At 40.3% G+C, this 26,886-nt stretch overlaps 1 protein-coding gene across 1 annotated transcript in view; it reads left to right on the top strand.

Annotated features, from left to right (window-relative positions):
* Positions 1–26,886, top strand: part of LOC114679013 (uncharacterized) — a 141,501-nt gene that overhangs the window by 25,469 nt on the left and 89,146 nt on the right. Inside the window, exon 2 of the mRNA XM_028850058.2 lies at positions 7,189–7,246. Within this exon, the coding sequence (XP_028705891.2) occupies positions 7,189–7,246 (58 nt within the window). The remainder of the gene's footprint in view (positions 1–7,188; positions 7,247–26,886) is intronic.

The raw sequence follows: 26,886 nt of genomic DNA, 5'->3' as shown, positions 1-26,886 counted from the left end.
GCCACTAGTGTTTTGCTAAGATCAAACACATCACACATATGAAAGAAAACATTGCAATTTCACGAAGCTGTTGTGCAAAGTTTATAAATAATTACCAACAAAATACAGACTGATGACTACACAGATTTCTTTTGTTCAGAGATATATAGAAGATTTCAAAGTAGCAAATACAGAAGCAATGATTGACTGTTCTCACTCTTAATCCTCTAGCCTACAGAAATGGTTCCTTAATAAATAGAAGACCTGAAAGCTACAGTGTGGATAACTGTCTCTTGTTAGGTTTGATCACTCTAAATCTACATCTTCTTAAAATATCTTGGAACCCGGGGAAGAGGTTCACAATTCAAACGTTATTTTAAGTGTGCTACAATTGCAGGGAAAGAGGCTGTCTTTAGGATCTCCATCTGCTACCAAGTCCAGCTCTACCAAACATCCCAATGGTGTACAGTGTGCACACTTCTTCAGGAAAGCAGAAATATTTGAAACTTTGCACCTGGAAGGGCTTGTCCATTGGGTCTCACTTCCCAGGGCCTCTAGCCTCTGTGGGCCTCATACTTTTGAGGACTGATTGTTCAGCTACCCTTACTCAGTTCAACGAGTCTCCTCTTCACTGGAATTAACCAGCGAGCCTATGTCACTTGTACCCCAAAATCTCTAACTGGTCCAGAAAATGGCACCTGGATTTCAGCAAGACAAGTGAGAGGTGCTAACTATGGGATCAGCTGAGGCAGGATTAGTAGAGGTTGTCAAAGTTCTTTACGTTTCACTCTTATTCCAGAAACAGAGGAACGATGACGTGGAAGGATTTTATTAAATTGTTTTCTGTTGTGTCTTGGGATTCACATCAAGTGCTTATGGTGGCTGAACTTTACAGGACTTGATAGGAAAATGTTAATGCATTGAAAATAAATTAGCAAAGGAGAAAAACGCAGCTTTACTGAGAGAGGAGCTTTCTCCCTAGGATCAAAAATCTAAGATAGTCATCGTGAGCACAGTATTCAATGTTGGAAAAACCCGACTCCCCCACTCCTCAACTAAAATTGGTGTCAGTTGAGTCCTAGGGGCAGGAAATACAGCTGAAGAAGAGCAGGGGACCTGCGCTATGTCTGGTTCTCCCAGGCTCCCATCCCTGTCTGATAAATACAGAATTGCACATGCCCTTCCCTAGGATTCTACCTATGGGCAAAGTGCAGACTCTGTAGTTTTGAATTGCCTTCAGGCAGAGAAAAAGATGCCTACTAAACTGAAATTCGTGGATGTGGGCACATAGTTAGGGCTGTTTATAAGAAACAGAATATCCCACACTTGACCTCAGCCCAGGAACATTCTTTCTGGCTTTGATCTCTAATTAACTGAGTTGACCAAATGCAAATCGACAGAAAGCCAACTCCACCTCCACAGGAACTACGTTCTCAAGACACCTGGCCTGTGCTGCAAACTAATGCTAGGTGTTGCTTAAACTCCAGAATAATTCTGAGGTCCCCAAACCTAGGAGTTGGTTTCTAAGTGGAGCTGCCCCAGAAAGGCCAGCTCCCCACTCCTTCTCTCCAAAAAGTCCTTGGGGGAATGACGGATAAAAGCGGGGGTTCCAGTGTGCAGAATCACCATCCAGAGCTCACTCCTCTGCCAGGGCAGTAAGTCCTGCTCTTCTGACCCAGTGGGACATAGACATTGCTCTCAGCCGGTCACCATTGCCATGGTCTGTTGGTTGAGTCTCTGTCTCTCCCCTTTCCCACTGGCATCAGCAACCGCACACCAGGTCCATGATGGTTGCTGCTTCTGGGGAGGAGAGTGGGAAAGGGTTCCAAAGATCTTTACCAACATGTCAACATCTGTTCAATATTTGTGGTGGTTTCATAGTGTTGGCTCTAATATTCTTTTACTTTCCTGTATTTTATTTTATTTTATTATTTATTCATTTACTTATTATTTTTTCATTTTTTTTTCATTTTTTTATTTTTAGAGACGGAGTCTCGATCTGTCGCCCAGGCTGGAGTGCAGTGGCGCCATCTCGGCTCACTGCAAGCTCCGCCTCCCGGGTTCCCGCCATTCTCCTACCTCAGCCTCCCTAGTAGCTGGGACTACAGGCGCCCGCCATCACACCCGGCAAATTTTTTTTTATTTTTTTATTTTTAGTGGAGATGGGGTTTCACCATGTTAGCCAGGATGGTCTCGATCTACTGACTTTGTGATCTGCCTGCCTCCCAAAGTGCTGGGATTACAGGCCTATATTTTAAATATTTTCTGAAAGCTTGAAATATATTTTTACTACTATTAGTACAAAAAGTACACCAGACAAAAACAGGTAAGTAAGACTTTATCCAAGGCTGTTGCGATAGGGGAGTAGATCATAGCCTGAACTCAACTCTGCTGAAGCAAGAGGCATTAGCATTGTTAACAGCTGGAGTCAGGGATGACCATAGGCCATCTGTGTTTGCCAGTTGGCCAAACCTAAATGAAAGGTAAACTTTCTTACATCTTCATGACCTGAGATAACTTTACAACTTGGAGTAAGGGGCCCCATTGAATTTAGGCTCCCACCCTTCACAAAGACTGAGAGAGGGGGGCCTTGTCTCCCTGGATGATTGCATGTGAGAGGGAGTGCTCCCAGGTCCTTGAGAAAGACATTTCTAGATTTTGAAACTCTCAAGGGGCTTTTTAAGCATCAATCTAAATTACAAACACAGAGTCTCCCTGAAAGAAAAAGATGTTTGTTTGGAAATAGAGCATTACAATGAGAATACTTGGGCTGTATAAATGTATTTGTATGTATCCTATTCTGGGAGGTAAAGAAAGGCAAAGGTTTTTAAAGAAAAAATGAGAAGCACGACATCATTATCCTTGGCTACCATGATCCATAAAAGGGTGACTCCAGTGCAAGGTTGGACAAGCAGTTGCTGGGCAGATGTCCTTGCAGAAGTATTTTTTGTGCAAGGTTGTGATGGCCTTTGTGCAAGGCTTTCTTTTTTATAGTCTTTTTCATTATCAGGCATGCAAACAAAACTTTCTCTTCATGGTTTCCCTGGCTCTATTTGTCAGAGTTTTATTTAACATTAGTGATTCCATTTTGATTCTGGCAACTTTCATATAAAAAATTAAATTAAATTTCTAAGGAACAAAGTAAGAGTTTATAATTAGAAGTGTGTGGTTTTTTTTTTTTTTTTTAATAAATGCTCTAAAAAGAGGGGGAGGTCAGGGACCTAGTGTTAGGAAGACCTATCTAAATTTTAGTCAAAGTGAAGGAGATTTTAATACTGTCTTGATCATCAGCTACCTTTTAATTCTCTAAATTATTGGTAGTTTATCTCTCTGTCTGAAGTTATTATTAAAGTTATTTAACTTTAATCAATTAAAGGGAAGACTTTAGTTTGTCTTTCTCATTTATAACAATGCAAGCACCATTTCTAATGACAACAAAGACAGCAAATAAATATATATATGCACATATACACATATATATAAAATATCAACATACAATCTCTCTCTCTCTCTCTCTCTCTGTCTCAATCCAAGAATTCCCTGGACAAGAATTAGAACAAGGAAAACCAAGGCCATTCATCCTGGTCTTATTCCTTCTCCAGCCACGTCTTCTTCCCCTTTCCAGGGCAACCAAAGTAGGATGTTGGCAAGGTCGGTAATGTTTGTTTATAAGCATTACCTAATTGAAGATGGTGATTTTCTTTTTTTCCTTTAAGTTGCTGGGGTGATTTCCAACATAATTTTAGTGGTAAGATTCAGACAGAAATCAATTATAGGACAATGAAAACCAATTATAAAATAATAGAAGATAACCCACTGTTACATTGTGTGGATGACAGCAAAGGCAAAGGATTTTATTAAAGCCAAGAGCCAGAATGCGTGGGAACATTTGCAAGGCCACATAATTTAGGCAGAGTCATAAATTTCTTTAGTATAAAGGATATAATACATTTGTAAGTGTATTTAATATGCATAGATTGCTAACACACCTGCACTGAGTGAAAACAAGGAGCATTTATTCATTTATATTATAGGAAATCCTTGGCTACTGGGTCTTGTGTTCTAAGTGGCTGTGGCTTTCTTTCAGCACAGAACTTTCTCTGCTTGAGTGTAGAAAAGATAGAAAAAGACCCTGGCCTAAAGTCTGTTTCTTTGTCTCTTTGGGGGCAGCCAGTCTGAGTAGAATTCATCTTTCCATCCTTACACCTTGCTCTTCCAAGAGAATCAATGAAATGTGTCACCATCGTTTCATAAAATATGAATAATGTCCTAGGGACTACCACTACCAAGTTACCCATGAGATATAATGGGGACATGAGACATAAATGGGCTGATCCTATAAATTGGGCTGATCCCAATTTGACTAGTGTAGGAAAGGGGCCATGACAGTCCCCTATGAAACTCCCAACTTTGGAGGAGGAGGACTTGTGTTCAGTCCTAGCTCTGCCCAGGGCTGGCTTAGGCAGATCATTCCCTCTCTCAGAGCCTCAAGTGCCTCAGCTGTATGCTGGACATTGCAATAGGTTTTGGATGTGGTTGCATCACTATCAGATAGTTGTGTTGTCCTCAAGTGGTTATATTATTATGCGAGTTTAGAAAGCAGAATTAAAGGATTTGCAGGAGGCCTTGGAACTAGAAAGAGCTGGTTTGGGCAGAGGTCTACCTGCAGTTAGTTCTTTTTCCTCCCAGGTGTGTGAGGAAAAATAAGACCAGAAATGAAGAGGACTTTGCAGAGAAGGAGGCTCTGACTTAACATGCCACATGGCTAGTCAATAGTTCAGTCCACCAGAACAGCATAGCGTTAAGGAAGACACAAAGTTTATTGAACACTTATGTGATGAAAAAATAAAATTTGTGGATCTATGTGGAGAGCTGCTCTGTACTAGGGGAGGGAATAAAATTTGAAAGTATTTATAGTTAACAGCAGGTTTTAACCCTACTGAAACTCCTGTGCTTGGTTCCTTTTCACTTCTGCAAGTTTGATCTGTTCAAGAATTTTTCTTACTTTTGAAAAGCTAGCGTAAATTGACTGAAATGGCTCAGCTAAAATTTCTTTGAAGAAGACCCTTTATGTCTAGAAAAAGAGATTTAGTATACAAAAAAGAGACTGAGAGGCTGTATGACCTCAGTAAGCTGCTGCAGTAATTCTAAGGGTTGAAATTCTCAAAACCCAGCAGCTCAGAAATCCTTCCCTTGGGCTGACGTCCTGCAAGGCTCCAGGGCACAGCTCTGCCCCTCTCTGGAGTGTTGTTTCAGGCCTGGTTGGTGCTGGACCTTGAATGATCTTCCTGGGTACATCTAGTGCTCTATGGAGGAAACCAGGTCACATCCAGGTTGTAGTTTCTGGGCAAGTAGAAAAATGACCTAAGCTGAAATCAGACCCTGATCATGGTGTATGAGGATAAAAGAGTGACCAGGACTTAATCTATCCAAAGTCTGTGCCACGGAAGAGCAAGAGAGACAAGGGAGCCTCCAATGTTCTTCTGGCAAAGGCCCTGCACACTCCCAGCACCCACATAGCCCTTCTGTGGTCAGACAGGAAAGGTGCTGCATAAAGAGATCTCTCAGGGCATAGAATTGGTCAGAACCTGAGAAGTGTATTCAGTTTGCTGAGATGGTGCACTGCATCTTTATGGATATTACCTCAGTAAGTCACTGACAAGTATCATCAACCCTTCTGGGTAGGTGCAGTAGGCAGAATTCTAAGATGACCCTCAAGACTCCCACCCCCTGATGTTCTCACTTCCCGTAATCCAGCTCCTTGACTGTGTGCAGAAGGAGTGTGATGGATATTGCTGCCATTATATGGCAAAGGTAAAGACATTTTGCAGATGTGATTATGGTTCTTAATCAGTTGACTTTGAGTTAATCAAAGGGTGATTATTCTGGGTGGCCTGTCTTAATCAGTTTAGCCTTTCAGATGAAGTGGTGGTGGTAAGAGGCAAGAATTGGCTTCTTACCAAAATGGAAAAGGAAAGTTCCATTTTGTGGAGACTGCCACATGGCTGGAAATTGGGGTGAGGGGAGAAGTCTCTAGAAGTCAACCACCTCAGTCCTTCAACTGTAAGGAACTGAACTCCACTACCAACCACATGAGCTTAAAAGACCATCTTGAACCTCAGATGAGATGCCAACCCTGGTCAACACTTTGACTGTAGCCTGGTGAGACCCTGCACAGCGGACTCAGTTAAGCTGTGCCCAGACACTGTACTCATGGAAATGGTGAGATAATAAGAGTGTGTTGTCTTAAATCACCAAGTTTGTGGTAATTTGACACACAACAAAAGAAAACTCACACCTTAGGTTTTATCCGTCGCAATTTATAAATAAGAAAACTGAGGCTTAGAAAGTTTAAGTAAATTTCTCAGAGTCAAAAAACTATCAAAAAAAAGTTGGAACAAATAATAGTAAGACCAGTGAAAGCAATATAACAAGAAAACATTTTAAAAGAATTCAGTGTAGAACTTTGTGTGATAAATTTGAAAATTTCTAGAAAACAATTATGTGTGTATTTCTCTATCTCTATATATCAAGCATACATCTATATCCATATATATGTGCATATTTTCATACACATACGAACACACATAGAGAGTCAACTATGTCAAATCTAAATACATTACTTAGCAGGAATGGAAGATATAAAAATGCCATCAAAGAACTCTGGAATTGGGATTTTACAAAACTTTCAATAAACAAATAATTACTAATTTATTTAACTGTTCTACTATAAGAAGAATAAAAGGAAATTTACAATATCATTTTATGAAGCTAGCCTACACAATCCAATTCCAAAACTTGAAATAGTACTCCTAAAATAAAAAGTAAAACATAGTTATCAATTGTGAATATAGATTTCAAATTAGTAAATAAAATATTTAACAAGTCTAATTTAAGAGTATAGTAAATGGATTAGATCTCGTAACTAAGTTAACATTATGTTTCTGTTATAAGGAGTCTGATTTCACTTTTTGACATTTGGCTGCTGACAGATTTTGAGCCTTACCCCTCTGTCTTCTCTTTGTGTCACACATCTGGGCAAGCTGATAAGAAAGCTGATAAGGAAGATTCTCTGTACTTTGGAGTCAGCCAGTGCAATGGGGATATTCAATTCACAGAAGCCCCTGTTGTGTTAAGTACCATCACCCTGACCCCAACCTCTAACCATAGTAATAGCCACAGGCTACTCTCTTTTCCTTATTCTCCTAGGAGATTTTGGAACTGCTGAGTGGATCTGCCATTCTATACTCAGAAAAGCCTCAATTATGTAAGTGATAAACCTTATCATACCTCTTGGATTGTTTTTTTGTGTGTGTGTGTTTTTGTGTGTGTGTGTGTGTGTGTGTGTGTGTAACCATCAATCTCAACATCTGAACCAAATTGTGTCAGTCCATGCTGACTTTGCTGAGTGTTCATGACAATTTATAGTGCAGAAATATTTTAATATTGAGATCTAGCAATATGATTAATGTAATAATTTTTATCCCAGTAATTCCTTAGGACATTTGATGTGTACAAAAACTCACTAAAATTCAATTTGGAAAAGATGTCTTCATTATTTTACTAAAAAAGTTGCTTATATTTTATGCAATATTTACTGATAGCCTCTAAAGGATCAAAGTTCTCTAAAGGATTAAAATAGTTTAACAATTCTTATTTCCCAAGGCCACATTCAACAACATTATACATCATAATATGATTTTTCTGTGGTACACCCATATTGAATTGACTAGTCCTGTTCCTCTTCCTTAAAACTAAATTTGGGATGAATGATGCAAACAAATTATTGACATTAAAACCAAGATATTTTAAAGATAAAATTTTAGGCAAGCCTATTCATTTTGTCTAAAAATACTAATATTTGATGGAATACACACATACAAACATGATATATAATATACATATATGATAATATGATACATATATATTATATCATATGTATCATATCATATGTATCATATATGTATCATAATATATGAATATATATGTATATATATATAATATCTATTATACAGCATAAATTATAATATATAGTATACTATCTATATTTTGCCTATTACATTACATATATCCCACTAGATAGTTGTATGCAAAATGAATTAAATCTATCTATCTATCTATCTATCTATCTATCTATCTATATCTAGTGCAACAATATAATCCAGGAATTTTAAAGTGCCAAGTTCAGATTAAAAGTCTCCTACCCTACTAAATATTTTAAGAGAATGATTACATTAAGTCTCATGTGTTTTCTATGAATGTGCTGAAGATTTCAATACACATTATAGCTCTTTAAATCACAACCTATACAAACATAATTCTGATATTTTATAAGACAAAATTCTTTCTGCAATAAAAACATGCTTGCGTATTAGTGAGCTATTGCTGCTGTAAGAAAGTGCCACAAACTTGGCGGCTTGAACAATGAAAATTTATTTTTTCATACTTCTGGAGAGTAAGAGAGACACAACCAAAGCTCTCCAAGTCTTGTTCTTCCACTGCTTCACCTCCAATAAACCTGCTGCAGAGAATAGGGTTGATAATGCTTGTAAATATTTTTAAAATTAAAGTTACTTTTTAGAGTTGTTAAACGTATGTCCCACATTTTCTTTATCCAGTCTATTATTGATGGGCATTTGGGTCGTTTCCAAGTCTTTGCTATTGTGAACAGTGTTGCAATAAACATACGTATGCATGTGTCTTTATAATAGAATGATATATAATCCTTTGGGTATACACCCAGGAATGGGACTGCTGGGTCAAATGGTATTTTTGGTTCTAGATCCTTGACGAATTGCCACACCATCTTCCGTAATAGTTGAACTAATTTATACTCCCACCAGCAGTGCAAAAGCATTCCTGTTTCTCCACATCCTCTCCAGCATCTGTCATTTCCACTTTTTAATGATCACCATTCTAACTGGAATGAGATGGTATCTCATTGTGGTTTTGCTTTGCATTTCTCTAACAACCAGTGATGATGAGCTTTTTTCCTATGTTTGTTGACTTCATAAATGTCTTTTTTTGAGAAGTGTCTGTTCGTATCCTTTGCCCACTTTTTGATTTTTTTTTAACGTGTAAATCTGTTTAAGTTCGTTGTAGATTTTGGATATTAGCCCTTTGTCAGATGGATAGACTGCAAAAATTTTCTCCCATTCTGTAGATTGCCTGTTCACTCTGATGATAGTTTCTTTTGCTGTGCAGAAGTTCTTTAGTTTAATTAGACACCATCGAATACTATACAGCCATAAGAAAGGATGAGTTCATGTCCTTTGCAGGGACATGGATGAAGCTGGAAACCATCATTCTCAGCAAACTAATACAAGAACAGAAAACCAAATACCACATGTTGTCACTCATAAGTGGGAATTGAACAATAAGAACACATGGACACAGGGAGGGGAACATCACACACTGGGGCCTGTTGGGGGGTGGGGGGGCAAACGAAGGGATAGCATTAGGAGAAATACCTAATGTAGATAATGGGTTGATGGCTGGAGCAAACCACCATGGCATGTGTGTACTTATGTAAAACACCTGCACATTCTGCATGTGTATCCCAGAACTTAAAGTATAATAATAATTTAAAAAAGAGAGCCGGATGAATGCAGTGCTGGCTCAGGAACGGGGAGACTCGGCAGGGGGTCAGTGAGGCAGAGGAGACAGCGGGCCTGGGCAGTGGTGGGTGGGAGCAACACATTGTCCCTGGGAGGGGCAGCTGACCCTGCTGGACCTGACGCCAGCTTTCTATATCTCTGGCAGTTTGATGAAATTCCAAAGTGAGAACCACAGTCACGGCTTGGGGGTGGCTGCCTGCTTGTGTTAGGACCCCACCTAGAGGCTGGGACCTGAGCTAAGGCTAGTGTCTGTGGCCTGAGGATGGGCACATCCTGGGGTCCCAAGGGAAAAAAAGAAAAGAAAAGAAAAAAAGGATGTCCTACTAATCCTATTTAGAATTCTAATGTCTCACGCAAGGAGTATTTATATTCTTATAGTACATCAGAATTGAGAAAAAAAATATAAATTTGTTGTCTGGTGAGAGTTTATTCTCTGCTTCAAAAATGGCGCCTTCTTGCTGGTGCCTTAACAAAACAAAGGGGGCAAGGGCAAGGGAGCTCGCTGGCACTGAGCCTCTTTCCTAAGGGCGAGAAGGAGACTATTTATGAGGATGGAGCTCATGACTTAATCGTTTCACAGAGGCCCCACCTCTTAATATGATCACATTGGATTCCAACATATTAATGTGGGGGAGAGGACATCAACATTCAGACCATTGCAGCCAATATGTTCCAAGGTATAGAAGGAGGGAACCTTCTATAATGTAATCAGTCTCATTGGTTTTAATGCTAAACAGCTGTGGACAAATTTGAAATACATACTAGAATCCAACCAATGCAAGTGGGCTGATAAAAATAGCACTTTTCTTCTTTTCTCAAGATAATGAAACTGTTAATATTATGGAAATCTGATCTATTTTGATAGTAAAAATTCAGCTGCCCCCGACCAGAAAGATTATTTTCTATATATTTAATGTGATCTCACATCCTCAGATAATGAATTTAAATTACATATTATACTTTGCTGAGAATGGAAATCTATTTGCCTGTCAGGTGATATACGTTTTGGTATTTTCCAGACAGCTTCTTGTGGAAAAATAATAGATTCAGACAGGCAAAATCACATTAAATAATTCCACTACATAATTGCAATGGATGTATAGTAGATTAAAATCAAGAAGCACATTAGCAGAATCATTAAATTATGATGCAGGCTCCGTTTTACTTAATACTCTTTTTTAAAAAATTCCATTGCAGAGATCTCAAAATAACATCAGCTTGGCTGGTTTGGGGATATATAGAAATAATAAATGTGCCTGTTCTTATTCTTTCCACTTAAACCTATATTAGATTAAATTTCCATGTGACCTACTCTATCAATAAATGTATGAATCTAGAGAGATTTCCCTGGGGCAGACATTAGGTTGGATTATTTTCTAATGTGAAATGTAGAATTGAGATAAAAAGGACAAGGAAAAAAAAAATAACTGTGCTTGATCCTCAAAGAGGCTGACAGATACAGCAATGTAAAAACATCCTTGGCGAAGACAGCGCCTCCTAGCTCACGTTTCTGTCCACCAGTGTCAACATCAGGGCATAGAAGTTGCACCAGAATTAATGTTAGGCTATGTTTATATTGTTAGAGTTGTGATTTTTAAAATTGTTTTTAGTTTTTCATAATATTTTATTTAGTATTTCTCCACAAAGTAAGAGAATGGTGTTTGGAGTTTGTGCATGTGCATACAGATGTATGTGCCCCACTGAGTGTTTCTCTGTGTATGTGTATGTGTGTGTGTGGGCGTGGGTGTGGGGGTGTGTGTGTGGGTGAGAGAGAGAGAGAGAGAGTTATATACATAAGACTAAGTGGCTGTGTGTATGATCATGTATATGTACTCTGTATTCAGATGGCTTTGATTTTCTATCTTAAAATCTATGCATTAGTGTAAATTTACATTTTTACCTTTGAACTATACTTCCACATTTCTTTTTATTTGCAGAAAACATACAACTTTTAAAAGCAGATGGGTTCCACCACTGGGGCACCTTAGGCTGGTCCCAGTTGGATGTCACTCTTTTATACATTTCCATACTTAGTTGATTACAAACTAATTTTTGTTCAAATGTACTCATTTAAAATTATAATAAGTCCAATTAATTCCTCAACAATAATTTAGTTCCAAATAGACCATCAGTTAATAATAAAAACACAACCATAGAAGCTGAGAAAGACTACATTGGAAATCATTTCCAAATTGGGAAAAAATATTGATATATCTAAATTTTAAATTTTTTCTCATGAAATCTGTTTACAGTCTTTGTTCATTTTATGCCAGAAACACACAGACAATTGTAATTAATCCACTTAAATCATGAGCATTGGGTCATGCAGGGCAGTAGGTTTTGTTCACTGACTTGGAAGTGGGAATTATCCTCTTATTACCCACTCAGCCTCAAGACAGGGACTTCACCCTGGGAGGCTGGAGTTCAGTGGCCCAAATGGAGACACCCTTGGTGCGCTCAGAGACAGGTGCATCTGGGAGCAAGAGGACAAACACGGTATTTCCAATTCTGACCCTGGTTAGTCATAGAAGTTGAGGTAAGTCTTCACCCCAGTTTTCTTATCCACTGAATGGGGAATATTATGTCAATTTTTCTAGAATTAACATTGATCAAATGAGTATCAACTATCACTGTGTGTGTGTGTGTGTGTGTGTATGTGTGTGTTTGTGTGTGTGTGTGTTTATGTAATGAAGGGGAGTTGTCTGTGCAAGTTAAAAGCCTGTGGTAGAACCAGGATCCCCAAGCAGCAGACAGTGGGCTATGGGCAGGCCAAGCTGAGAACCCTCTGGGAGAAAGAGAAAGAAACAGTTACACACCTAGGACACCACACTACTCTGTTTCCCACACAGCCTCCACACATTCATGCTGTAGGTAACTGTGCAGGTCCACCCAATACAGTGTAGTTAGTGTCTGTCTGTGCATGAAAGTAATGTCCAGGCAGTTGGCAGGGCTCCATCCCTTTACAACCTGTTACACTGTTATAAGACAGGACTGCTTAATGACAATTTTGCTTGCAGAATAGTAAGGCATTTAAAGATCACTTGCCCATTTAAATTAAACATATCTAATCAATGTAAAAGTAATCCCTTAAACAAATTGAGATGAACTTAATTTAGATCAACAATTTCTTCTAACACAAGGAGTCTGGAAATTTTCTAACTTAAAGTAGCCTGTGAATTTTGCCCCTTCCTGGTTCCAGAGACAGGCTGGCTTCTTCCAACCTGCCCCATGTTCTGCTCCTACTTTCCTGCTGAGGTAGTCGTTGTTCTCACTGCTCTGGACCTGTTGGGCTTAAAGAATTTCCTCAGTCTCTTATTATTCCCCAGATGTTCGTTCCTTTTTGGAGATTCTCCTTTTTTTCTTCTCTTGTTTCTTCATATGAATAATAAAATCTAATGACAGTCTGTGATATTTAGACACAGAGTGAGGCTGTACATATTCAAAGTAAATAAAATTAGGTTTCGGCTTCCAAGTTGGTCAAGTGGTGACAATCAACTAAAGCAAACACACCAGTAAACATGTTTTCACATCATAGGGCATGTGATGACGGGCATGTGCAAACAGTGGTATGGTATCACTGCTATGGTATGGCTGCCATAGCATATCCAAGACTTAAACAGGGAGATGACCCTATTTCAGACTTGGGTAGACAGGCTCTGGGTCTGTTACCCTTGATGAGAAGAGGTTGTCCCAATGATGGAAGGAGGTTGACCAGGCGGAGTAGCTGTATTCGTCTGTTTCCACACTGCTATAAAGAACTGCCCAAGACTGGGTAATTTATACAAGAAAGAGGTTTAATTGGGTCACAGTTTAGCATAGCCAGGGAGGCCTGAGAAAGCATCCAATCATGGCAGAAAGCAAAAGGGAAGCAAGGCACCATCTTCACAAGGTGGCAGGAAGGAGAAGTGCCAAGAGAAAAGGGAAGAACCCCTTATAAAACCGTCAGATCTCATGAGAATTCACTGTCACAAGAACAGCATGGGGGAAACTGCCCCCATTATCCAATCACCTCCCACCAGGTGCCTTTTTGGATATGTAGAGATTACAATTCAAGATGAGATTTGTGTGGGGACACAAAACCATATCAGTAGCCCTAGTTAGGAAGGGAGGAAGAGGGTGCAGTCACTACTGCGCTGTAGTACATGTCCAAGAAACTAGCAATCCTTCTTCCTCTGTCTGACCTGTCTCTCTTTTCCTCCCTCTCTCTCTCTCCTTCCACCCCTCACTTCTCTCTCTCTCTATCTCTTTCTCTGCCTCACATGGAGAACCCAGGAAACATCACTATTGTAAAAAGAACCAGAAACTGGTAGAACACTCACCCTCACTCATGTGCTGGCAGACTAGCTTTCTAGAAAACAATAGCGCAAAACCAAAAACAGATTTGTAGGTTTAGTGATTTCTGTTATGTCAATACCTCCACCCTGGGTAATTTCAAGGCAGTTGCCGATGGTTTAACAATTGCCTTGTAAAAGTCTTCAACATTCACAATCAGTGCTGAGCTGCATCTGACCAGTTCCAGCCCATCACTGCCCCTGCAACAACCATCCTCACACAGAGAAACCAGCCTGGAATCTTCTAGCACATCTCAGTGTCTTCTCTTCAGAGCAATCTCTAGTGGTCACTGAATGGTAGCACATGTAACTGACCATTGCAGAGGCTACTGAGTAGGTTGTGCAGAGATGGTAACTGTAGAGTGTGTATGAATCTGAAAATGCACACAGCAAAACCCTTTCTCCTACTTTGACCAGAGAAATCAGAGTGCTCATTGGAGCATTGGAAGATGAGAATGCTTAGTAGGAGAGTAGACAGGCTGGTAAAAAATGAAGTGGAGGGAAGCCAGTAGAAGACAGCAAACCCTTCCCTGGGTGCATGGCCCCCACAGCCTAGGGGAAACAGGATGGGTGGGAGAGCCATGCAGTAGGGAAATCTTTCAGGGGAAGATGAAGCTGAGGGATTTTAGAAGAAACATGAGGTGGCTTCTGAGAAATAATATGCAGGGAAGACCAGAATACCTGTTTGATTAATTAATCCCTGAGAACATAATTACTGTAGGATTTATTCCTGGAAGCTAGCTATCTGAATTGAGATTTGCTTCTGCAACAAGTCAATAGGAAGCAGGGAATCTAAGATCATTAAAGACCAAAACTTAGTGCTGATTTCATATCTAGGGCCTACGTCCCCTACTCCCTTAATGGGAAATAGTGACTACAGAAGAGACGGACACCAGGGGAGAGGAGAGCAAACAGCTCCACAGTCACAATGGGCAGGGCCTGGGAAGTGTGTGAAGTATAACCTCATTAAAGGGGCAGATGGAGGTGGCCTTTCTTGTGCTTTCTGTGAAGAAACAGAGATGTGTTGGAGCCATGGCAGTGCACAGCCAAGGAAAGCTATAGAAACAATAAGGAACTGTGCACATGGCATGTGTAGTCAGGAGCAGCATCACCTGTCTCTGGGAGGAGTACAGGAGCCCAGCAAGTTACCTGTGAAGAGGGAGGGGAGCTGCTTTATCCCAAGGACTCCCAGCAACTACACAGCTGCAGGGTTGAAAGTAGACCCACATTCGCAGCCAAATGAAGCCAGCTGAGCTGCATGTGCCCCAAAATGGCAGGGACATTAGCTGGGGAGTGGGATAGATAAGGAGGATAGATGCCAAGTGATGGAAGGAAGAGGAATGAAAGGAGAGGAAGAGGAGTTAGAGTTGAGCAGCAGGTGTGAGGAGGGGGCAGGCATGAGCAGAGGTGCAGGGGCAAGGAATGGGGCGGGTATGAGGAGGGGAGAAGGGTGAGGAGAGAGCAGGTTCTAGGAGGGGCTGGGTAGGAGGAATGGGGCAGGTGCCAGGAGGGGACAGGTTTAAGGAGGGACGAGTGTTAAGAGGGAGGCAGGTGGGAGGAGGGGGGCAAGGAACCAGAATGGATCAGGAGGAAGGAGAGGGTCAGGTACTGGGGACAGGTGCTAGGAGGGGGTCAGTATGAGGATGTGGGTGGTGTGAGAAGAAGGCAGGTGTGAGGAAGAGCTGCAGGGAGAACCTGGTTCCTGAGCTAGCAAAAAGAATGTGGGGCTGGTTCTCTAAAACCTTCCCCACTGGGAAATGTTACTTCCCGGGGTCAGAGAGAAAGTGGTACAGTGAGGGTCCCAAAGATATTGAGGGAGACAGAGAAAGGAGAAAAGGGGAAGAAGATCTAGCATCTATGTGTATTACTCATGGTTCTCAAGAGACACAGAACCAACAGGATGAAAAGTGAGGGAAAGAGAGAGGGAGGGAGAGAGAAATAGATATGTAGGATTGATTTAAGAATTGGCTTGTGTATTGTGGAGGCTTGCTCCCCAAAACCTTGGGGAGCAGCCAGGCTGGAGACCCAGAGAAGAGTTGCTGGAGTTCCAAGGCTTCTTCTGGCTGAATTTCATCTTGCTCAGGGAGGTCAGTATTTGTTCTAGGAAAGGCCTTCAACTGATTGGATGAGGCCCACCCACATTATGGAGAGTAATGTGCTTTACTCACAGTCCACTAATTTAAACGTTAATCTCATTCAGAAAAACAAAAACAAAAACAAAAAAAAACACCTTTACAAGATAATGTTTGACCAAGTATGTGGGCACATTGGTCAAGCCAAGTTGATGCATAAGATTAACCATCACAATCTGGCTCCCATACAAAAGGTGGAACCTGGAAAATGTACAAGACAAAATGAAAGGAAAGGACGTGATTTTGGGGTAATGCTTATGGATGATTCAGATCCAAGGAAATGCCTGAAAGTGTAACACAAAGTAATTACATGTTGTGAGCAACAGATTTCAGCAAACTGGAGGCAAGGCCTTTGAGATTTTGAAGAATGTTTTTTAAATGGTATTTATAATGGAGAAGAAGTAGAAGGAAATTGAGTTTATCAACTTGAAGGTTTAGTGGGGGAGTTGGTAGATTTGGGAGAATGTTAATTACAACATAAGTTTAACATTTTATTAACAAACCTGTGAAGAGAAAATGGGATATATACGAAGACTTAAAATACTTTGAGGGTTAACTTTGGGGGACTTTGAGGCTGTTTTCTTGCCCTTCTCAGTTTGGCACCAACTGAAGACAGATCCAGGAGTGGGAGCTATGGACACCACCTGTACCATTGTTCATGCTAGCCTAGCTGATGTGTGGCCACCATGGGCTTCTTATATTTCATAAGGAAGGAAATTTATGCACAAGTGACAGGAAGGACTCCACAGCCTCAGACCAGAGGCAACCCCTGAATAAGCCAAAGACACTCCGGGCAGGAGCCTCCAGAGGCCCCAGAACTGTAAAGAGGCCACGTCCAGAGGACCAAAGGCAAGCATGAAAAGTCATGACTCACAAGTCTCCCTCTCTTAGAAGGGCGTACATGAGGCCCAGAAGCAAGCTGGAAAGGCTTCTTCAACATTGTCTGAGGAATTTCTATGTGAAATTGTCCTTTCCAATTTCCGTGGTGTATACTATTCTCCCACTGCCTCTGGTTTCAAGCTACCAGTAATGTCAACCAGCTCACAAATCCCTGAAAACTCACAGGTGGGTAGAAGCTGGCCCTGCACACAACTGCCAGGGCATACTTTATTCTGTTAGAGGGCATATTCCATGCTGGAATCTATGCCACTGCTCAGAATGAGGGACTGAGGTCCTAGGTGGCAGAACTTTGGAAGCAAAAGCTGAGTGTAGAATGGAGATTTTGCAACACGCTTTTGAGAATTCAGTAGATTTCCCTCAGAATTGCTGTGTCCTGAGATGCCCAGAATTCATTCTTTGGTGCACCTGAGTTTGATCTACACTTCAGAGAGCAGCCTTTTAATTTTGTGTTAACCATGATAAAGGTGACTTGACCACATCCTGTATGAATTTTTTACAGGAAATCCAAAAGAAATAATTACATTCACTCTGTTTCTGCTATTAAGAACACATTTCAGGTCGTTCATTCAATTTGATTTATATAAATGTCTTGTATACACATGTATCCATGTAAATGTGAAGCTTTATACTTGCAGAAAGTTCCTTTTCTTAGTATCTAAAGTTAACAAAGACAGCTTATGCCTGGTCTGACAGACTGTCCATAAATGTCTGTAAGTTGGTCATTTTACAGCTATATTATGATTTTCATGAAAATGTATGAACATAATTGCTTTTGGATCAAAATCAAGCATTAGAGATTTTATGTACAGAGATAAAAATTTAGAAAAATAAACCTTTTTAAAATCCAGGAAAATAAGAAATAAATATAACTGTAGGAAGTCTTAAAATTAAGAAAGGATCAATTGACCTAAAATAAAAATGACTTTCTCTTATTTCCTCTTATTTCCATTGTGACTTTATGCATTCTAATGCTCTATCCCAACTTCTCCACTGCATTATGATGGTTAAGTTAAAAACCAACAAACAATGCAGATCTCCCCCTGACCAGCCATTACGACACAGGCATGAGGCCCATAGTGTAGGGAATATGTCTTTTGCCTTTTGGCCTCTTTCGCTCAGTATGGTGTTTCCACGGTCCATCCACGTTGTATCACGCACAGGATTTCATATCTTTTTATTGCAGAATAAAAGTCTGTGGAATGAATATACCACATTTCATTATCTATTGTCGTTTATTTATCCTCAGTTGATGGATATTTCAATGCTTTCCACTTTTTAGCTCTTGTGAATAATGCTAATGAGAATATGCAGGTCCAAGCTTTTGTGTGGACATACATTTCATTTATCCTAGGCATATACTAGGGAGTGAAATTGCTGGGTCTCATGGTAACTCTCTCTGTTTAAACCCTCCAGCAGTGGATGAAGGCTCCAATTTCTCCACATGCTTGTCAATGCTTGTTATTCTTTGGTTTTCTGAAACTATCTTTATGGAAATTACCTAGCATGTCATTCCAATTTTGACTTGCATTTCCCTGATGACCAGTGATGTCATACATCTTTTCTTTTTTTTTTTAATCTTAAACTATATTATAACATATGCAAATTTTATATATTTATTTATTTATTTTTGTTTTCTTTTTTTTAAATTTATTTATTATTATTATACTTTAAGTTGTAGGGTACATGTGCATAACGTGCAGGTTTGTTACATATGTATACTTGTGCCATGTTGCTGTGCTGCACCCATCAACTCGTCATTTACATCAGGTATAACTCCCAATGCAATCCCTCCCCCCTCCCCCCTCCCCATGATAGGCCCCGGTGTGTGATGTTCCCCTTCCTGAGTCCGAGTGATCTCATTGTTCAGTTCCCACCTATGAGTGAGAACATGCGGTGTTTGGTTTTCTGTTCTTGTGATAGTTTGCTAAGAATGATGGATTCCAGCTGCATCCAAGTCCCTACAAAGGACGCAAACTCATCCTTTTTTATGGCTGCATAGTATTCCATGGTGTATATGTGCCACATTTTCTTAATCCAATCTGTCACTGATGGACATTTGGGTTGATTCCAAGTCTTTGCTATTGTGAATAGTGCTGCAATAAACATACGTGTGCATGTGTTTTTATAGCAGCATAATTTATAATCCTTTGGGTATATACCCAGTAATGGGATGGCTGGGTCATATGGTACATCTAGTTCTAGATCCTTGAGGAATCGCCATACTGTTTTCCATAATGGTTGAACTAGTTTACAATCCCACCAACAGTGTAAAAGTGTTCCCATTTCTCCACATCCTCTCCAGCACCTGTTGTTTCCTGACTTTTTAATGATCGCCATTCTAACTGGTGTGAGATGGTATCTCATTGTGGTTTTGATTTGCATTTCTCTGATGGCCAGTGATGATGAGCATTTTTTCATGTGTCTGTTGGCTGTATGAATGTCTTCTTTTGAGAAATGTCTGTTCATATCCTTTGCCCACTTTTTGATGGGGTTGTTTGTTTTTTTCTTGTAAATTTGTTTGAGTTCTTTGTAGGTTCTGGATATTAGCCCTTTGTCAGATGAGTAGATTGCAAAAATTTTCTCCCATTCTGTAGGTTGCCTGTTCACTCTGATGGTAGTTTCTTTTGCTGTGCAGAAACTCTTTAGTTTAATGAGATCCCATTTGTCAATTTTGGCTTTTGCTGCCATTGCTTTTGGTGTTTTAGACATGAAGTCTTTGCCCATGCCTATGTCCTGAATGGTACTACCTAGGTTTTCCTCTAGGATTTTTATGGTATTAGGTCTAACATTTAAGTCTCTAATCCATCTTGAATTAATTTTCGTATAAGGAGTAAGGAAAGGATCCAGTTTCAGCTTTCTACTTATGGCTAGCCAATTTTCCCAGCACCATTTATTAAATAGGGAATCCGTTCCCCATTTCTTGTTTCTCTCAGGTTTGTCAAAGAACAAATGGCTGTAGATGTGTGGTATTATTTCTGAGGACTCTGTTCTGTTCCATTGGTCTATATCTCTGTTTTGGTACCAGTACCATGCTGTTTTGGTTACTGTAGCCTTGTAGTATAGTTTGAAGTCAGGTAGCGTGATGCCTCCAGCTTTGTTCTTTTGACTTAGGATTGTCTTGGAGATGCGGGCTCTTTTTTGGTTCCATATGAACTTTAAAGCAGTTTTTTCCAATTCTGTGAAGAAACTCATTGGTAGCTTGATGGGGATGGCATTGAATCTATAAATAACCTTGGGCAGTATGGCCATTTTCACGATATTGATTCTTCCTATCCATGAGCATGGTATGTTCTTCCATTTGTTTGTGTCCTCTTTGATTTCACTGAGCAGTGGTTTGTAGTTCTCCTTGAAGAGGTCCTTTACATCCCTTGTAAGTTGGATTCCTAGGTATTTGATTCTCTTTGAAGCAATTGTGAATGGAAGTTCATTCCTGATTTGGCTCTCTGTTTGTCTGTTACTGGTGTATAAGAATGCTTGTGATTTTTGCACATTAATTTTGTATCCTGAGACTTTGCTGAAGTTGCTTATCAGCTTAAGGAGATTTTGGGCTGAGACAATGGAGTTTTCTAAATATACAATCATGTCATCTGCAAACAGGGACAGTTTGACTTCTTCTTTTCCTAACTGAATACCCTTGATTTCTTTCTCTTGCCTGATTTCCCTAGCCAGAACTTCCAACACTATGTTGAATAGGAGTGGTGAGAGAGGGCATCCCTGTCTTGTGCCAGTTTTCAAAGGGAATTTTTCCAGTTTTTGCCCATTCAGTATGATATTGGCTGTGGGTTTGTCATAAATAGCTCTTATTATTTTGAGGTACGTTCCATCAATACCGAATTTATTGAGCGTTTTTAGCATGAAGGGCTGTTGAATTTTGTCAAAAGCCTTTTCTGCATCTATTGAGATAATCATGTGGTTCTTGTCTTTGGTTCTGTTTATATGCTGGATTATGTTTATTAATTTGCGAATGTTGAACCAGCCTTGCATCCCAGGGATGAAGCCCCCTTGATCATGGTGGATAAGCTTTTTGATATGTTGCTGAATCCGGTTTGCCAGTATTTTATTGAGGATTTTTGCATCGATGTTCATCAGGGATATTGGTCTAAAATTCTCTTTTTTTGTTGTGTCTCTGCCAGGATTTGGTATCAGGATGATGTTGGCCTCATAAAATGAGTTAGGGAGGATTCCCTCTTTTTCTATTGATTGGAATAGTTTCAGAAGAAATGGTACCAACTCCTCCTTGTACCTCTGGTAGAATTCACCTGTGAATCCATCTGGTCCTGGACTTTTTTTAGTTGGTAGGCTTTTAATTGTTGCCTCAATTTCAGAGCCTGCTATTGGTCTATTCAGGGATTCAACTTCTTCCTGGTTTAGTCTTGGAAGAGTGTAAGTGTCCAGGAAATTATCCATTTCTTCTAGATTTTCCAGTTTATTTGCGTAGAGGTGTTTATAGTATTCTCTGATGTAGTTTGTATTTCTGTGGGGTTGGTGGTGATATCCCCTTTATCATTTTTAATTGTGTCGATTTGATTCTTCTCTCTTTTCTTCTTTATTAGTCTGGCTAGTGGTCTGTCAATTTTGTTGATCTTTTCAAAAAACCAACTCCTGGATTCATTGATTTTTTGGAGGGTTTTTTGTGTCTCTATCTCCTTCAGTTCTGCTCTGATCTTAGTTATTTCTTGCCTTCTGCTAGCTTTCAAATGTGTTTGCTCTTGCTTCTCTAGTTCTTTTAATTGCGATGTTAGAGTGTCAATTTTAGATCTTTCCTGCTTTCTCTTGTGGGCATTTAGTGCTATAAATTTCCCTCTACACACTGCTTTAAATGTGTCCCAGAGATTCTGGTATGTTGTATCTTTGTACTCATTGGTTTCAAAGAACATCTTTATTTCTGCCTTCATTTCGTTATGTACCCAGTAGTCATTCAGGAGCAGGTTGTTCAGTTTCCATGTAGTTGAGTGGTTTTGATTGAGTTTCTTAGTCCTGAGTTCTAGTTTGATTGCACTGTGGTCTGAGAGACAGTTTGTTATAATTTCTGTTCTTGTACATTTGCTGAGGAGTGCTTTACTTCCAATTATGTGGTCAATTTTGGAGTAAGTATGATGTGGTGCTGAGAAGAATGTATATTCTGTTGATTTGGGGTGGAGAGTTCTATAGATGTCTATTAGGTCTGCTTGCTGCAGAGATGAGTTCAATTCCTGGATATCCTTGTTAACTTTCTGTCTCGTTGATCTGTCTAATGTTGACAGTGGAGTGTTGAAGTCTCCCATTATTATTGTATGGGACTCTAAGTCTCTTTGTAAATCTCTAAGGACTTGCTTTATGAATCTGGGTGCTCCTGTATTGGGTGCATATATATTTAGGATAGTTAGCTCTTCCTGTTGAATTGATCCCTTTACCATTATGTAATGGCCTTCTTTGTCTCTTTTGATCTTTGATGGTTTAAAGTCTGTTTTATCAGAGACTAGTATTGCAACCCCTGCTTTTTTTTGTTCTCCATTTGCTTGGTAAATCTTCCTCCATCCCTTTATTTTGAGCCTATGTATGTCTCTGCGTGTGAGATGGGTCTCCTGAATACAGCAGACTGATGGGTCTTGACTCTTTATCCAGTTTGCCAGTCTGTGTCTTTCAATTGGAGCATTTAGTCCATTTACATTTAAGGTTAAGATTGTCATGTGTGAACTTGATCCTGCCATTATGATATTAACTGGTTATTTTGCTCGTTAGTTGATGCAGTTTCTTCCTAGCCTCGATGGTCTTTACATTTTGGCATGTTTTTGCAATGGCTGGTACCGGTTGTTCCTTTCCATGTTTAGTGCTTCCTTCAGGGTCTCTTGTAAGGCAGGCCTAGTGGTGACAAAATCTCTAAGCATTTGCTTATCTGTAAGGGATTTTATTTCTCCTTCACTTATGAAACTTAGTTTGGCTGGATATGAAATTCTGGGTTTAAAATTCTTTTCTTTAAGAATGTTGAATATTGGCCCCCACGCTCTTCTGGCTTGTAGAGTTTCTGCTGAGAGATCTGCTGTTAGTCTGATGGGCTTCCCTTTGTGGGTAACCCGACCTTTCTCTCTGGCTGCCCTTAAGATTTTTTCCTTCATTTCAACTTTGGTGAATCTGGCAATTATGTGTCTTGGAGTTGCTCTTCTCGAGCAGTATCTTTGTGGCGTTCTCTGTATTTCCTGGATTTGAATGTTGGCCTGCCCTACTAGGTTGGGGAAGTTCTCCTGGATGATATCCTGAAGAGTGTTTTCCAACTTGGTTCCATTTTCCCCCTCACTTTCAGGCACCCCAATCAGACGTAGATTTGGTGTTTTTACATAATCCCATACTTCTTGCAGGCTTTGTTCATTTCTTTTTCTTCTTTTTTCTTTTGGTTTCTCTTCTCGCTTCATTTCATTCATTTGATCCTCAGTCGCTGATACTCTTTCTTCCAGTTGATCGAGTCGGTTACTGAAGCTTGTGCATTTGTCACGTATTTCTCGTGTCATGGTTTTCATCTCTTTCATTTCGTTTAGGACCTTCTCTGCATTAATTACTCTAGCCATCAATTCTTCCACTTTTTTTTCAAGATTTTTAGTTTCTTTGCGCTGGGTACGTAATTCCTCCTTTAGCTCTGAGAAATTTGATGGACTGAAGCCTTCTTCTCTCATCTCGTCAAAGTCATTCTCCGTCCAGCTTTGATCCGTTGCTGGCAATGAGCTGCGCTCCTTTGCCGGGGGAGATGCGCTCTTATTTTTTGAATTTCCAGCTTTTCTGCCCTGCTTTTTCCCCATCTTTGTGGTTTTATCTGCCTCTGGTCTTTGATGATGGTGATGTACTGATGGGGTTTTGGTGTAGGTGTCCTTCCTGTTTGATAGTTTTCCTTCTAACAGTCAGGACCCTCAGCTGTAGGTCTGTTGGAGATTGCTTGAAGTCCACTCCAGACCCTGTTTGCCTGGGTATCAGCAGCAGAGGCTGCAGAAGATAGAATATTTCTGAACAGCGAGTGTACCTGTCTGATTCTTGCTTTGGAAGCTTCCTCTCAGGGGTGTACTCCTCCCTGTGAGGTGTGGGGTGTCAGACTGCCCCTAGTGGGGGATGTCTCCCATTTAGGCTACTCAGGGGTCAGGGACCCACTTGAGCAGGGAGTCTGTCCCTTCTCAGATCTCAACCTCCGTGTTGGGAGATCCACTGCTCTCTTCAGAGCTGTCAGACAGAGTCGTTTGCGTCTGCAGAGGTGTCAGCTGTGTTTGTTTAGTTTACTGTGCCCTGTCCCCAGAGGTGGAGTCTACAGAGACAGGCAGGTTTCCTTGAGCTGCTGTGAGCTCCACCCAGTTCGAGCTTCCCAGCAGCTTTGTTTACCTACTTAAGCCTCAGCAATGGCGGGCGCCCCTCCCCCAGCCTCGCTGCTGCCTTGCCGGTAGATCACAGACTGCTGTGCTGGCAATGAGGGAGGCTCCGTGGGTGTGGGACCCTCCCGGCCAGGTGTGGGATATGATCTCCTGGTGTGCCTGTTTGCTTAAAGCGCAGTATTGGGGTGGGAGTTACCCGATTTTCCAGGTGTTGTGTGTCTCAGTTCCCCTGGCTAGGAAAAGGGACTCCCTTCCCCCTTGCGCTTCCCAGGTGAGGCAATGCCTCGCCCTGCTTCAGCTCTCGCTGGTGGGGCTGCAGCAGCTGACCAGCACGGATCGTCCGGCACTCCCCAGTGAGATGAACCCAGTACCTCAGTTGAAAATGCAGAAATCACCGGTCTTCTGTGTCGCTCGCGCTGGGAGTTGGAGACTGGAGCTGCTCCTATTCGGCCATCTTGCTCCGCCCCCCGCAAATTTTAAATACAGTTGTCATACATCTTTTCATGTGCGTATTGGTTATTGTATATCTTCACTGGAAAATACCTATTTGCATATTTGCCTATTTATACACGGGTCATTTTCCTTTTTTTACTGAGTTCTGAGAGTTCTTTACACAATTTCTTTTCAAAGCCATGTTATAGGTATTACTTTTGTAATAGAAAATCAAATGTCCGTATTTATAAGGTATATTTTGGTTTTGATCTCCAAATGTTCTGAGAGATTTGTCTCTGTATTTACTACTGGATTAAGAAATCAAAACAACTGTGCATGATAAATAAGCAAACATACCTGGACCAAGTGTGTTTGGGAACTGGTGGCTGGATTTAAATTATGAAGTATTCCCTCTGTACCTTTAGACCCTTCTTCAGACAAGGTGACCAAAATGACGCAACATCGACTGCACATAGGTCACATAAGGAAGAAATGAACGTGCTGAAGGTGGAGTGTATGGAAAATTCTACAGAAGTCATGGAAACCACTTTTTAACAGATCTGAATTTAACCAAGAATAATTGAATGATACAGAAGAAAAAAATGTAGTTTTTTTTTTTCTTTTCCCACATATTCATTCATGGTCAGGTACATACACACACCTTGTAACATTAGCCTTGTAAAGGATCTTAAGCACATTAAGATCCTAAATTTGAGTGCTAAAACCACCTACTAAATGTATATTAATTTATATCACTCATGGATTGCATTGCACACTGTTTTTATTCCTCTCAGTCATTAAGCTACACAGAGACTTTGCTGCCTCTGAGAAGATTTGTATTTGTTAAATATGTAAGCCAGGACTGCCAAGGAAAAGGGGTAGTTTGATCTTAGAGAATGTTCCCACAAAATTCACCAAGAAAGAAAAAATCATCTTTCTGTGGAGTTTTTGTTCATTTAGGAAATCTTAAAGAACGTCAGTGATAAACTATTTGAACTATTTGATTATTTACTATTTTTCCTAAGAGAAAGACATGAAAGAGAAGAGAAAGAGGGAAAGGAAAAAATGGAAGCAGGAAGGAAGCGTTGACAGGTGCCCAGCATCGCCCTGGATGCTTCCACATGCGTTAACATTGTTGATTCATTGCGACCATCATTGCAGAAAAGAGTTATATCCACAGCTTATCACTGAGAAAACAGACATGGTATGAAAGAGAAAAAGGATTACTATTTTTTTAAAATCGCTGTTTATCTTTAAATGCTTAGACAGTAATCACTTAACTCTGAAAATAATGAAAAATGACAATTCTGATTTTTGCTGCATAATAGATCCATGTTAAAATTAGCATAGTATAATCTAAACTCCACACTGCCTCAGAAACATGGACCAAAGTAATACCACTGCTCATTTTATTCAGCTCTTCTTCCTAAAACGATGAAAAATTCTGGAAAGACAGATAAAGATGTTTAATTTATGCCGATGAAGTGCTTCTTGCCTTTGCCCTGAATATTGGATCCAACTATGAGCTAATTTAAGTTGTAGATTTTCCTTAAGGGAAAAATGAGCCAGGCTGGAGGGGAAGGTGATGGAGGGAGGTGACGGTGACAGTCTTCAGTTGTCCAGGCTTCCATCCTCTCTTGCCTGTGCTTGGGGGTGCCCAGTCCACATCACATCTTCCTGGTGGTAAGCCAGTGATTGACTGCCATTCTTGTACCCGGGAGGCCACAGTTTTGCCTAAGAACCATTGAGCAATCACAGTCTAATCTGTTTAATGAAAGGATGTTTCTTTCATCACCCTGCCTTTAGTAGGAAATCCTTGAGTGATAAGCCCACAGCACTTTTTCTCAACTGGTCTTGCAGCAGCACCAGTGTGGGGTGCTTGTTGTGTCAGAATGTCTCCCCTGGTTTCTGTCCCTAAGCTTTCTCCTCCTAGTTCCTTCCTATTGAGAACAGTGGTTACAACAGTATTTCAGAACCCACCATGATTTATTCATTAGAAAACGACCACCATCAGAACTGCCTCAACTTCTCCCTTCCTTTCATCTTCTTTCTGAGTGGATGTTCTTTTTCCTTCCAGTAATTTGTGTCCCTGAACTGCTGTGGTATGCTGGCTGCTTCCTAATAGATCATGTCTGAAACAAAACTATCAAACAAAATATTGGACAAG

This window comes from Macaca mulatta, chromosome 6 (assembly GCF_049350105.2).
Source record: "Macaca mulatta isolate MMU2019108-1 chromosome 6, T2T-MMU8v2.0, whole genome shotgun sequence".
Lineage (NCBI taxonomy): Eukaryota > Metazoa > Chordata > Mammalia > Primates > Cercopithecidae > Macaca > Macaca mulatta.
Note: the sequence above shows the minus strand (reverse complement) of the source record. Positions and strands in the feature narration are given on the sequence as shown.